Source organism: Pteropus medius, unplaced genomic scaffold (assembly GCF_902729225.1).
Source record: "Pteropus medius unplaced genomic scaffold, Ma_sr-lr_union100, whole genome shotgun sequence".
Classification (NCBI taxonomy): domain Eukaryota; kingdom Metazoa; phylum Chordata; class Mammalia; order Chiroptera; family Pteropodidae; genus Pteropus; species Pteropus medius.
This window is the reverse complement of record NW_024353908.1, coordinates 10,500,401-10,515,448: the sequence shown is the minus strand read 5'-3', so window position 1 is coordinate 10,515,448 and position 15,048 is coordinate 10,500,401. Positions and strand designations below refer to the sequence as shown.

The window sequence follows — 15,048 nt, the reverse complement described above, 5'->3', positions numbered from 1 at the left end:
CTGGCTTAAAAAGGGGACAGCTCTAGTGTGGTCAGACTAAATGACAGAGTGGCTGCTTTCCTGAGAAGTGATTTAACGAATTTATTCTTACCCAAGCAGCTTTCTCTGTTTTCAATACACAACTCTGGTGTTCTCTGAGCACAGAGCAGAATACATACTACAGCACGTAAAACCTATTAGAGACTGGCCATAAATACTGGGAGAGAACCTGGGAGTTCATCTGGTGAAGATCTGGCACCTCTGACTGGTAGAAAGGGAAACCAAGGCCTGGAAGGTAAAGTGACTTGTTCAAGGTCCCCCTTCAGAGGTACAGAAGCAGCTGAATAGTGCCAGTGCTGAATCTAGAACTCAAGTATCCTGACTTTAGCCCAGTGACTTAAAAAGAAAACAAAACAAAACAAAAAACTTTGAAATTCTCTTTAGGAACATAGATTCAGTGTGTGAATGGTTAAGAACATGGGTCAGTAAGACTGGATGGAACCTCAACTCTGCCACTTACTAGCTGTGAGAATTTGAGCAAGTCTCCAACTCTCAAAGCCTCAGTGTCCCCAACTGTAAAATGGGTTGTTTGAAAGCTAGGTTGTTGTGAGGATGTTGTATGAGATGATGCATACATAATATACTTATTAAAGGGCAAGGCACATAATAAGAGTTCAATAAATAGTATTTATACAATGCCAAATTAATTTTGGTGTTGGTTAATGAAATAGTTGTTTGCTCAAAGAGTAATCCTTTCTTGGTCAAGGTGAATATTTATTCAAACATAAGTAGGTACTAAGCACCTACAATATACAAGGCTCCAGTATGGGAGAGAAATGAGTTTATATTGACCCTACTGCCAAGGAGAAGGGGACAGAACACGTTTATGAAGAACTATATTACAAAGGAGAGCATACTAAGAATCCTAAAAGAGATACAGAAACACATCTATGAAGGTGAAGAGAGATGACAGCAGCCTGTAGGACTATGAAAAGGTTTCCTGGGAAAGAAGACATGTAAGTTACACTTTAAAAAGAGAGTATGATTTGAATATGTGAAGCTGGGTGAGATGAACAAGTGAATCCAAAGGCCCAAAAGCAATGAGGCAAGATTAGGATGGGAGGGAAATTTTAAAAAGGGTAAAGAGATTGCCTGAAATATAGGATTTGTGGAGGAAAGCTGGACATGTGGATGTGAGATGGGTGAGAAGGTATACTGTAAATAGTTTGAAGTGCCAGATAGTTTATAGTTGTTCACTAAGCGGTGGGGAGCTATGTAGAATAATGAGCAGGGTAGTGATGTGACCTTGAGCCTAGCTGTTATCGATCTGTTAGCGGTGTGGAGCAGGGATTAGAGAGAAAAGACTGGAGGACAAGCCAGATGGAAATATTTGTTAGACGTCAGTTTTGAGAGAGCCGGAGAGAAGTAAAGAGGGCTAGCAATAGGGTAGAGATGCTCCAAAAAGGTGAGAGACACATTTGAGATGGAATTCAGGGAAACTGATACCTTACTGGTGAGGGGTGTGTTGAGGGGGGGGGGGCAGGGGAAGGGCAGTGATCGGTATGGCCCACTTTAAAGAGTGAAAGATTTCCTGGAAGATTTCCTGGGTAGGCCACTAGGAACTTTATGATACTACTGCTACATAAGTGGTAAGAGGAAGTCTCAGGAAGAAAGATAAATTCTAGAAGGAAGACAAAGGAGTTAGGTTTGGGGGCTAGATTAATCATTGCATATCTTTAAGTTGTATGCCAGACCTTTCAGCCCCCAAAGAGGCCTACTGAATCAAAATCTCAGAGTAGGGCCTATTAAAATTAAACGTAATATAAATGGGTTATCATGGTCTCAGCAGTCCTTTCGGAAGTCCTGGCCCTCAGTTCCCTAAGAGAGTTACCACTCGCAGTTCCACGTGCAAGTTACTACCTAAAATTGCCAATAGAAAGTAAGGTCCTTCGCAGCAAAATATTTATACAACCACTGGGGCCACTCAGCGGGGTGTGGAGGCGGGGAGGGAGGAGGAGTAAAGGCTGTTTACAAACTTGGCGTACAGACGCAGTCCTATCCGAAAGGTTCTGAGATTGGGGGTTACAGTATTGAGATCTGGGGGCGTTCTGATGCCCATGGCTCCGGTGCCTGATTTATGCCCACCTCGGCCGTAACCTTTCGAAGAACAGAAGGATTCCTGTGCTCTGGCCCTAGGTCTTGGGGCAGCGATGACTCACCGCAGCACCCCCTCCGCCTTCGCCAAACTGCCGTCTCCGCCCACCCCCAAACAATCTCGACAACGCGCCGCGGCTCCTGGAGCCTTGCTGCGGCTTAAGAGGTTCATCTCCATCCCTGCATCCCAGCAGGCTAAACCTCGCCGCTCGCGTCTTGCCTAGCTCCCCATTCAACCCCTCCGTTGAGCGCCGGAGATGGATGCGACATCCATACAGGGATCTCTGGACCCACGAACAGCAGCGAGCAGAAGGGGCAGCCGAGCACCCCGTAAGTATCCACGCTCTCACTTAGAAAAGGTGTAGTGGGGAATGTGGGTGCTTAGGGTAGGAGTAACGCATACCCGGGCGTGGTGCTCACAGCGCCGTGCGCTGGGAGACCCTGACCCAGGAAAGTTTCTGCGTCATAGGTGCGTGGCAGAAACGCACGTCGCTTGGGAAAGTCAAAACTATTATCAGTCAGGTCGGAACTTTACGGCGAGTCCTCAAATGTCACAGGGGAGAGGGGTGATGCCATGTAGGGCTTCTTGGAGGGCAAGTGGTGGTGGTGGGGAGGTAAACCGGGAGTCGGGGTACCAGCTTGGATTCCCTGCTAAGTGCGTATTTTGCAGCACAAGGGAGGTGGCCGCCCCGCCCTCTCGCCCTCCCTCACTAGGTAAACGTGCACCGCGGACTCCCTCTTCCGATTCTCTGCAACCCCCACGGGTGGTAGAAAACCTAAAAGAACCGAAATTTCATCGGGGTAGCTTCTCCAGGCTCTCTCCCACTCTTTCTGCTTCTCCGTGCCACCCTGCCAGCAGGGTGCAGAGTCGGACTGCGCCGCACCCCCCACTCAAAGTTTCCACCCTAATTCAAAGCGTCAGAGGCAGGCTCCGCCCTCATCCCCGCCCCCAAGCCCTCGGCCCACCCTTCCGTTCCTGGGACGGGACCTGTTCCCTGTCAATCCTGTTCAGCCTTAGGGTTCCTGGCGCGTGAAAAAAGGCCCCGAGAGAACTCGGAGACTCTAGATTACGCACCGCCCTCCACGACACAGAAGGAACTCCCAGTACCCGTGCCTGGGGATCCTCAGCCCACACCCCTGACTCAAGACGCACCAATAAGGAGTCGGGTCCTCCCTGCACTCAGCTGCTCGGCTCCTGGGAGGCCGAGTTTGCCGCAAACTCTTGGAGTTTGGAAACCGACTTCCAAGCCGCTTCCCAGCGAGCCGAGTTAGGACCCTAGAAAGCTCTGAAACATCCAGAACCCCCTGGGGGCGGACGCGTGCGCTCTTCTCGAGTGTAAGCGCACGCTCTGGGCTAGCCACCCAAACCACAGGATGCAAACAAACTTCCAGCTGATACAGAGCGCCGGAGCGAAGACTCGCCGCAGTGAGGGTCTTAGGCTAGAGAGCAATTAAGTCTTCCAGAAGCGGGTGACGGGAGGGGAGGGGTGCACGCCCACTTACCATTCCTGAACAGAGGCTGATAACCGCCGTGTGCTCGGACTTGGTATTGACATGGCCTTTGTAGAAACAGTGCTTGAGTTCTGCTTCCTCCTCGGAATAAAACTTAGTCTGGTTCTCCCCAGGCTCCCCGAGGAGGGTGACAGTGAACAGTGGAGCGATAAATCCGGCATGGGCGGTGAGATTAAATAGAAACTGCTGGCCGAAGGCAGAGAGGCGGTAATGCGCCTGGGAGGAGGTAGAGGAGGAAGAGGAGGAGGCGAAGGCAGGCCAGGGGTCAGAGGCAGAGTTAATGCTCCGTCGCCTTCTTTTGAAGTGCACGTTCGTGGGAAAGGGTTCTCCAAGAGCGTTCACTCGGACGGGAGACGCGATTTCGTATTCGCTCAGGGTCTCTAATAATTCCACTGCAGAGAGAAGCAGAGGCACACACCCAAGAATTCAAATTTTCCGCAAATTTTAATTTAAAATAATGCTGAGGGCTTTGTCCTGAGTTATTTTCCAGCGTTTTTTTTTTCTTTTTCTTCCTCCCCCTCCCCATTAGAATCAACCCCTTCACTCTCAGTCAGTGGACAAATACTGGTGAGCGGCTACTATATGCCAGGAACGGTTAAACTGCTAGGCGCTGAAGATACAGTATTAGGAGCCAGGCAACGAACAAGTCAAAATACATAAGGTAATTTCAGATTCTGACAACCCTGGATAAAATAAAAACATGCCGCTAGCCGATGCCCCCAGTTACTAAGTTACGGTAGTTTGGGGCATGAGGGTTGGGAAGGGGAAAGATCAGGATAAAAACAGAGAGTGGGGGTGGGGATAAATTCGTTCCACAGTGTCTCTGTCTAGATATTGGCTGGGAATGACCTATAGAAGAGAGAGGCTGCAAAGCGGGAGATAATTCTTTCTAGGAAAAGTAAAGAGGCCTCCTCTGCGGGGTGCCCGCTCCTCAGCGCGTAGGCTGGGGAGGTGGCGATAGGGGCGGAGGGGTCCCGGGGGCCGGAGCTTCGTTACCTTGCCTCGGGTGCAGCCTGTCCTTGCGCACGGCCGCCGCGGCGTCTGGGCTCCCCATCTCTGCCAGGTCTCGCACCAGGAGCGTTAGCAGTGTGGCCCAGGATACAAACTGCATGGTGCTCTCCACCCCTCCCCACCCCCACCCCCCTCCCTCTTGCCCTCCTTGGCTGCCGAGGCGACGCGAGGCAGCGGCCGCGGAGAGCGCGCGGAGCCCGGCGCCCGCCGCCAACTTTTGACTTTAGGAGTCGCTGAGGTCTCGCCGGGAGGGTCCCGTCTGTGCTCGGCTGAGCAACGCCGCCGCCTGCCGAGAGCTGAGCCACTCGGGCCGCAGGAGGAGCCGGAGGAGTAGTAGGTGGAGGAGGACTGGGGCTCGGCTGCTCGGCCGCATAATGTCCAGGGAATGTGTAGGAGAAAGCGCTGAACGTGCGCTCCGAGGCGCGGCGGGCGCCCTGTGCTGGCTGGGATAGCGGAGCGGCTTCTTGAATGGGGGGCTAGGGGGCGGAGGCGGGGGGGGGGTGGCCGCGGGTCCTCCGCCGCTCAAATACCCCCGGTGCCCGCCTCTAGGAGGAGAGGGGAGGAGAAACCGAAGTGAGCGGGGACCGCCTCCTTCCAGACCGCGTCCCCAGCTTGGCCGGCCCGTGCAGGACTCCCAGCCGGCCTCAGGCTTCAAGAGTCCGGAGGCGCCAGGAGCGCCGGGACAGCGGTTCGCTGTCCGGGCCACCTCGGTGGAGCTGAGCTTCTCTGAGACTCCCTGACCCGGGGAAGAAGAACAGAAAGTTCTCTCTCTTTCTTGGCGCTCGCGGTCTCTCTCTCCTGTGTCTCTGTCTCTCGTCTCCTCCCTTCTCTCTGCTCTTTCTCCCGTTGGAATCTCTTTTCTCCTCCTTTCTCTATGTGGCTTTGAATCGGGCTCCCTTTACATCCCCCTCGCCCCCGACCCTGTCCCCGTGTTCTGTACCTCTCCACTCACTGTACCTCTCTAATTTCCCGTATTTCTCCTTTTCTTTTTTCTCTTCTGTCCCCATCTCTTTGCAACAGTGAATTTTTGTCCTTGTCAATCCCCTTCTTTTGGCTTCTTACAAGTGGAAGTGGCCCAGTTCAGGAGCGCCTTGCCTTCTACAGTTCCTCCCTAGGAAGGAGATGTGGCATCCTAACTCCGCTCTCGATTTAATCAACCCGGGTCAAGAGTTTTAGCGACGGGGTTCTTAATTTTACAATTTGGGGTGTGTTTCAAGTCCTTGGTCTCCTGGAAGTTTCGCAAAGCTTCCAAGCTGTGCTTTCCCCAGACTCTGATCCCAACTTGAGAGGGTCCGTAGTTTTCTGTAGGTCCCGATCCAAAAAAGGTTAAGAACCACTCTTGGCAGCAAGAGGGGGCGGGGACTTCGGTGCCTCTGACTGCCCCGGGATATGGGGGAGGGGGGGGAGGCGGAGGGGAGAGCAGGGTGCGAAAGGAGATTCGTGGTTCTGGAAGGGAAGCATCAGTCCTAAGAGGTTGTTGTCAATCACTTCTGTTTGCATTTTGCGGGAGAGATGCTTGGAGCGGCGCAAAGCTGACTCTTCAAGCTACACATACCTCTGCCTTGGGATGCAAATTTGAAAGTCAGAAATTATGCCAGAAAGGGAAGATGCTAGTATGTGAATGTGTGACTGTATATGTGTCTCTGTGTGTAAATTGTTTAGTCTTGGATAGTTTCAAAGGACTTTTTGCTTTACCAATCCTCAGGAAGATAGGATGTGCTAATTTCAAGAAAGAAAATGGCAGTTTTTGTAAAAGATATGACTAATGTCCCAGAACTGGAGTTTTCTGTTGCTTGGTAGGCTGGCACTTAGGTCGAAATTACTTAAGATTGCCAACACCAGGAACCAAAAAGCAACATTCCAGAAGTGTCAACTATTCTGGAAATATTAATGTATATATTTCTCCTGGTAGAGGGAAAAATGACTTGGCATGACTGGAATTTCCTAAAGAAGTTGTTAACGCAAATGGATTACCATTGCTATTGTCTAACTGTATTCCTGGAATTCGGGTATATACAATGGTGTATAAAGATGGTAAAACAGCAACACCTGCCTAGAACACATTAAAAGATTCTTAAGGGATGACATTTAAATCTTTTTCTTAAACCTTCAAAATAACTCACTAAAATACATGTCTTCTAATACACAACTTTTCTTTTCCTTATGTAATAAAATTCCTCACATACATAGTGTCTCAGAGTTGCTGAGAGTTTAGCAAGGAACTGTAAAATATCAAGAAATCAAACTATTAGCTGATTCGTATGGATGTATTCTAGTACTTCCATTATAAATTTATTAAAATATATAGCACTTTAACAGACACATAAGTGAATGGGAAAGAATAGAGAGCCCAGAAATAAACGTATGTGTACATGGTCAATTAATTTATGACAAAGGAGCCAAGACTATACAATGGGAAAAGGACAATCTCCTCAATAAGTGGTGTTGGAAAAACTGGACAGTCATGTTCAAAGGAATGAAACTGGACTACTTTCATATATCATACACAGAAATTAGCTCGAAATGGATTAATGACTTGAACATAAGACCTGAAACCATAAAATTCATAGAAAAAACATAGGGATGATCTCTTTGACATCGCTCTTGGTGGTAATATTTTGGAACTGACATCAAAAACAAAGGCGGCAAAAGCAAAAACAAGTGAGACTACATCAAGCTAAAAAGCTTCTGCACAGCAAAAGAAACTATCAACAAAATGAAAAGGCAACCTATGGAATGGAGAAAATATTTACAAACCATATGTAGAAAGGGGTTAATATCCGAAATATGTAAAGAACTCATATGACTCAATAGCAAACAAACAAAAGCAAACCAAACAAAAAACCCTAAATAACCTGATTAAAAAATGGAAAAAGGATCTGAGTCGATACTTTTTCAAAGAAGAAATACAAATGTCCAACAGGTACATGAAAAGGTGTTCAACATTATTAATCATCAAAAAAATGCGGTCAAAACCACGAGATACCACCCCATTATTGTTAGAATGGCTATTATCAAAAAGATAAGAAGTAAGTGTTGGCAAAGATGTGGAGGAAAGGGAACCATTGTGCACTGTTGGTAACAGTATAGAAGTTTTGCAAAAAATTAAAAGTAGAACTACCACATGATCCAGCAATTCCACTTCTGGGTATTTATCTGAAGGAAATGAAAACACTAACTTGAAAATATATGTGTATGCCCATATTCATTGTAGCATTATTTACAATAGCTAAGACATGAAAGAAACCTAAGTATCCTTCAAGAGATGGATGGATAAAGAAAATGTGGTATATATACACAATGGAATATTATTCGGCCATCAAAAAGAAGGAAATCTTGCCATCTGTGACAACATGGATGGACCCTTGGAGGCATTATGCCAAGTGACATAAGTCAGACAGATAAAGACAAATACTACATGATCTCACTTATATGGAACCTAAAAAGTAAAAAAATAGAAAAATAATTCATAGGTACAGAGAACAGTTTGGTGGTTGCCTGAGATGTGGGGTGAGGTGGGCAAAATGGGTGAAAGTTGTCAAAAGGTACAAACTTCTGGTTATAAGATAAATAAGTCTTGGTAGATACTATACAGCATGGTGACTATAGTTAATAATACTCTTGTATATTTGAAAGTTGCTAAGAGAGTAGATCTTAAAAGTTCTCATCACAAGAAATAAAATTTGTAACTATGTGTGGAAATGGATGTTAACTAGACTAATTTTGGTGATCATTTCACAATGATTCAATTATCAAATCATCATGTTGTACACCTGAAACTAATATAATGTTGTATGTTAATTATATCCCAATTAAAAAGTTTATAAAGGATTGAAAATAGCACTTTTAAATATCTCTCATTAAATAATTTTCCTCTCTTAATTTAAAACCCTCCTGATAAAGAGAAATTGACCTTATAGAAGTTATTATATGTAGGTATAGAAGCCTCATTTAGTTAGTCTCTCTTTAGCTTTCTTTCTGGGATTTGGTTTTAAAATAAACTTTGTTTACTGTTCTTCAAAATTGTTTCTGATACAACCCAATCATTTCACAAGCACTACTAGGGAAAGAAAATACAAAGCATCTCTTGGTGACCTCCTGTGGTGACCAAGAGCCAAGATTTCTGAATTTCTCATCTCAGTGAGTCTATTCATCCTTTCTTAAGTATATTAGCTTGCCTCTGAATTTATATGTGTGTACAAGTATTAAAGAATTTTAGGAAGATGTTTGGAATAATAAGAAATGAATAGGAAAATTGAATTAACTAAATAATCCAAGGTCAAGATATTTTGTCTGAATAGTAATAATGATAATAATAATCAACTTTTACTGAATACTTACAATGTGACAGGTAGACCATGTGCTAATATACAGCATTTAATTTAATCCTTATAACAGTTCTATGAGGCAGGCAGTATTAGTAATTTCATTTTACAGATAAGGATATCATGGTCTAAAGAAGTGAAATAATTTGACGAGGGTCCTCCAACTACTAAGTGAAAGACATAATTCAAACTCTGTTTAAGAAGCTTAGTCCAAGTTCATAATTATTATCATATATAATGAATAAATGATCAGAAGTGTTACTAGGTTTGGTGGGGTTTGGTTTGGAAGAGGGTGGCTAAAATCATCTAGAGAATTGCCTCAATTTTCTTTTCTATGTATAATTTTTCTTTGGCTCTCGCTCACTCCTTTTTCTAATGCTGGGTATTTCATGATAATCATCTTAGCTATTTCATTGATATTTTACAACTTTTTCCTCAGCACCTACAATAGATATGGCACACAGTAGATGCTCAAGAAATATTTATTGAATGAATATAACCCTTCTACTTTGGTTCAACTGTGCAAAAATGACTTATTACACATGCATGTGCAGTCTGGAGGTTGGTAATATAAATAGGAGTAAAAAATTACCTGAGTTCAGGGGGGAAAGTGGGTTCTATTTGCTCTGAAAGAAACAGCTTTTTGAGGTCACCTAGAGTTAATGGAGGGACAGTTTGAAGCCTGTTTTCTTCTCCAAGGCTTTACTAGAATTGAATGTTACTTTAGGTTAAGTGGAAGACTTCTCTGGCTGATTCTTCATGAAAATTCGATCCCAGGAGAGTGATGTTTGACGTTAGTCACTAGGAAGAGATAAGCTGGTCTATGGAAATATGAGAGATGACAACACAAGCAACTTTGCAGAACACCACTGAAAACAGCAGGAAGGAGATTTGAAGCAAACCCATATATTTCCACAGAAAGGAAAAACCCACACCTGAATCATAGAAGAGACCACGGGGCCAAAATTAAAATGCATAGTTTCCTGAGTGGTCAGTAGTGAGTGGTTCTGGAATAGATATGCCCATCATACTGGGTAACACAGGATTCTTGTGAATGAAGCATCAGGCAGGGAAATGGTTGTGGCAGAGCTCTGATCCAGTTTCATGTTTGCAGAGTTGGGGGTGGGGGTGGAGAAAAACTATCATCTTTTCTTGCCATGTGGGCAAATGATCCTAGTGAATTTTTAAATTAAATTTATTAGGGTAACATTGGTTAATAACAGTATATAAGTTCTAGGTGGATAATTCTATAACATATCATCTGTATATTCCATTGTGTGTTCACCACCTAAAGTCCAATCTCCTTCTGTTATCATATATTTTAACATGTTTACCCTCTTCATCCTCTCCTCACTCCCTTTCCACTCTGGTAATCACTATAATGTCGTCTGTGTCTATGAGTTTGTTTTGTTCATTCATTTGTTGCTTTTGTTTTATGTCCCACATATGAGTAAAATCACATGGTTCTTGTCCTTTTCCATCTGACTTTTTAACTTAGCATGATACTCTCAGGATCCATTCATGTTGTTGCAAATGGCAGGATTTCAACCCTTTTAATGGCTGAGTAGTATTCCACTGTATATATGTAGCATTTCTTTATCCAGTCATCAGTCAAAGGACACCTAGGTTGTTGCCTTGTCTTGGCTATTGTGAATAAGGCTGCAATGAATATAGGGGTACATATATTTTTAAGTGTTTTCACATTTTTGGGGTAACTACCCAGAAGAGGGATCATTGGGTCATATGGTAGCTCTATTTTTAATTTTTTTCGAGGAACCTCCATACCGTTTTCCATAGAGACTGCACCAATTTACATTACCTCCAGCAGTGTATGAGGGTTTCCTTTTCTGTACATCCTCCCCAACACTTGTTATTACCATTCTGATAGGTGTGAGGTGATATGTCATTGTGGTTTTGATTTGCATTTCCCTTATACCTAGTGGAACTGAGCATCTTTTCATATATCTGTTGGCCATGTGTATGTCTTCTTGGGATAAGTGTCTGTTCAGGTCCTCTGCCCATTTTTTAATTAGATTTTTTTTTTTTTGGTAGAAGTATATGAGTTCTTTATATATTTTGGATATTAGCCCCTTATAGACTGCTATATGACACCATACACAAAAATTAATTCAAAGTGGATAAAAGACTTGAATATAAGACCTGAAACAATAAAATACATAGAAAACAAATACTAAACTTATGGACCTTGGTCTCAGAGGGGATTTTGTGAACTTGAACTCAAAGGCAAAGAAAATAAAAGCAAAAAATAAATGAATGGGACTACATGAAACTAAAAAGCTCCTGCACAGCAAAAGAAACCATCAATAAGACAACCAGCTGAATGAGAGAAGATATTTGCAATGATATCACCTAGCATATTTTTTAAAGTCTTCCAAATAATTACTTCAAGCAAAGCGTAATATAAAGTTATGGTATTACTGTTGGTATTGTGAGTATACTGAAAGTTATACTAAAGTTATACTGTTAATGACAATAACATAACATATTGAATCTTCATAGCAGACCTGCTGCCTGGGTTTTACTCTCCCCATTTTATATATGATGAAAATAAGACTCAGCAAAGAGACTTGCCCAGAATACAGGACTAGAATGTATTGAGTTAGGATTTGAATTGGGATCAATTTACCTCCAAAGCTTGTGATCTCCATTAATCAGAGCAGCCTAGTAATATAGAGACACATAATTGTTCTTGATCATTCAGCCTTTTAACTTGGCTTCATGAATATGATCTGTAAGAACATTATTTTTTTCTTTTCATGCTAGATCTGAAGTTGTAAATAACTATTCTGAGCCTACTTGGAAAGTCACAGTTCCAGTTTTTAAGGTGGCTCTATATAACTCATAATTAGTTTATGACAGCTCTGCAAAGTTGTTCACTTATCAGGTACTCCTTGCTTACTTGTCATTCCGGAAGACTATACTTTCACTATTGTCCAGGCTTTGAGCCCCAAATGAATCCCATTAATTTTTGCTTGAGACTCCTTAGTCCTCAAATTCTTATTTCACCTCCTCTAGTATCCTATGGAATGAGACCTTCAGACCTAGGGTTCAATATCACAACTACAAATAATTCAGAAGTGCTAGACTTCCACCTTGGACCCATACTACTCTTAAACTGAAATTAGAAAGCAATACAATGTATACAAATACAGTTTTATCATTTTCTAAAAGTATACATCCAACATAGATGTTAATAAATATGGTAGCATGGTGTCTCATAACTCTCAGAGCATTTTGAGATGCACCAGCATGCTGTATGCTCACTGGACCTTAAACTTCTCATTGCTCTATCTCCTTGGTGGCACCTGATAGACACTCAATAAATATTTCTTATATTAATGAGTTAACTATTGCCATGAAATTATTTCTAGTTTTTAGAGTGTTTCTTTTAATTGATGAATCATTTTTTCACACATATACATACTCACACACAAAAAAACCCCAGGAACGACTGAGGTAATCTCTTCTTTCTTGCAGTATCATTACTCATAGGACTCAAATCCTGCTTTAGTCAGAATCTTATCATGATTCCTTTTTTTCTAGAGTAGAAATTTCCAGAGCTAAGCTTTCCCCTATGGCTACATCAGGATCATGAGCATGGCTAGTAAGAGACCAAAACTGTGGGCAGTTTCCATATCCCAAAAATGAGGTAATCATAGTTACCTGCCTCCTAGAAATGCTGTGAAAATGAATTGACCAATGAAAGTGTTGGCTTTGTAGTTGGATAGTCAGTGATCTCGTAAGTGTCCAAATCAGCCATCTCACTGCTAGTTAGGAAGAGCCCATCCTGATTCAGTTTGACAGAGAGGGCGCTAGCAGCCTAGCACTCCTTTCTCAGCTGACCTCCCTTCACCCCCACCACCATTTTATGAGAATTTCTCCTACTAGGAAAAAGAATAAGCATGCGTTTGTATTTCTTTGACTGCATTTTTTTTCACACTTAACCTTGCTGTTAGCCCTCTTGTCCTTTAAATTTTTTCGTTTCATTTTTTAAACAGCTTTGCTCCCTCTTTCTCACACACTCTGCTTAAGTTAGCATTTCATATAAGTTCAATTTAGCATTTATTCAAGTGCTGAGCTTTTTCTCTGACAGAATTTTTTAAATAGTACATAATTTTCTCTCTTAACATTTTAAAAAAACATATTTAGTAAACAATTTTTGTACATGCAAAAAAGTAATTTCCTCTGCCAGATGATACTTGATCAGTTGTCTGTTCTAATGGTATTTATAATAATAATGATAAACCTTAATGATTGCTTATAACTTCTAGGCACAGTGGATAATATTGTATTCAGTCCTCCTGACAACTCAGTGAAATCGGAATGACATTAGCCCAACTTTTCAGAAGAGGAAATGAAAGCACAGAGAGGATAAGCAAGGTTGCACAGCCTGTGAGTAAATGAGTGGGTATTCAAAGCCAGGATTTCTATTTCAAAGCCTGTACTCATAAACCATGACATTATACTGACTCTCATATGTATTTATGCTTTATCATGCCTAATACAAGATAAATTGTGATGCTTAGGGAGGTAGTCTCAAAGAGCAGAAATTCAGACATTAGTAGAAATTGAGATATTGGGCCAGCTGAGGGGAGAAGCCTATATGAAGTCTGATTTAGGGTGTCAGTCACAGATGGTGGGATTCAGAACATCAATCCAAGTGGGGTTGAGGAGAATGTCTTTCCAGCATCCCAAGCCACTCATTCATCTAACTGATAAAACTGCACTTGGGAACACTGGTCTTTCTCAGCAGTCTTATTGCCTCAACCATTCTTATAAACTCCCATGGCCCTTAGATCAGCCCAGCATCTTTGTGTTGTTTAGGCTGTGCTATGATCTTTGCTATAAAAACAGCATATGGCCAAGAGGCCTGCCTTTGAGTTCTAAGAGGGTGCCAGTTACTAAGCCAACTCTTTCATTGGTCAGTTCATTTTCACAGCATCCCTATGTGGCAGGTAACTATGATTACCCCATTTTCAGGATATGGAAACTGCCCACAGTATTGATCTCTTACTTGTCATACTCATGATCCTGAAGTAGCCATTAGGGAAAGCCTAGCTCAGGAAATTTCTGCTCCAGAAAAAAGGAATCATGATAAGATTCTGATTAAAGCAGGACTTGTGTCCTGTGAATAATGATACCGTGAGAAAAAGAGATTACCTCAGTCATTTCTGGGGTTTCCTGTGTATGTACACGTGTATATATGTGTATCTGTGTGAAAGCGTTCCCTACGATGAGCTTATGTGGGGGCCCACTACAAAGAAGATTTTCAAAGAACTTTCCAAAATATTTCAACTACTCTGAGTATCAATGACAATGGAAAGAGACTGGGGGCAGGGAGGAATACCTTCATTTTCCAAATTAATGTGCAGAAACATAGCTGCATCACGTTGTACCACTTTGACCTGGCAATGAGATTATGTGATATCAAATCAATGCCAGTTATAAATGATATATTCACCAAGCCTGGTCTTTGTATAAATTGGCACCAATAACACAAAACAGGTTGCTTCCTGAAATGTAAGCTTAGCAATTAGTGCCTTGTCAAGTCCCTATCAGATGTTGGCAAAATAATTGGTTTTGCAGTTTTGTTTTTTTTTCACTCAAAAACAGGTCAAACGATACATATCGGTGGCATTCATGGCAAGCATAACTTCAATAAACTTCAGCTACTGTTGGGTTCTGTGCAAGAAGGAGCAATTATAAAAAGCAAGAGTTTGGAGGTATAATTTTCTTTCAGGCACTGTCATCTTAGTGGTGGTGGTGCCTGAATTCCGGTTACAGTAGGCAACACAAATTCACCTATGTGAATTTTTTAAATCAACATTTCTTATACCTGATTATTCAGTTCATTAATTCAGAGCACAAATCTGAACTTCATGGAACTTGTATTTGCTCTAAGGTACTTTTTCCTGTAAAACAGAGGTCAAGTAGAGAAATGGTTTCCTGAACTGTGACTTTAGTCCTTGTGTCCAGGAGTGGCAGAGGTCCTAAAAATAAAAACTGACATAATTCAAGACTCTCTTCTCTCTACTTCACTGATCAG

General features: G+C 42.6%; 1 protein-coding gene across 4 annotated transcripts in view; it reads right to left on the bottom strand.

Moving 5' to 3' along the window:
• The window catches only part of ADAMTS9 (ADAM metallopeptidase with thrombospondin type 1 motif 9), a 153,901-nt gene extending 148,772 nt beyond the window's left edge, over positions 1–5,129 (bottom strand). For all 4 annotated transcript variants that reach the window (XM_039851774.1, XM_039851777.1, XM_039851776.1 and 1 more), the window contains exons 1-2: positions 4,642–5,129; positions 3,637–4,037 (exon numbers count right to left, since the gene is read on the bottom strand). In XM_039851774.1, the coding sequence (XP_039707708.1) occupies positions 3,637–4,037; positions 4,642–4,756 (516 nt within the window). In that variant the 5' untranslated portion in view covers positions 4,757–5,129. The remainder of the gene's footprint in view (positions 1–3,636; positions 4,038–4,641) is intronic.
• Between the last annotated feature and the right edge of the window lie 9,919 nt (positions 5,130–15,048).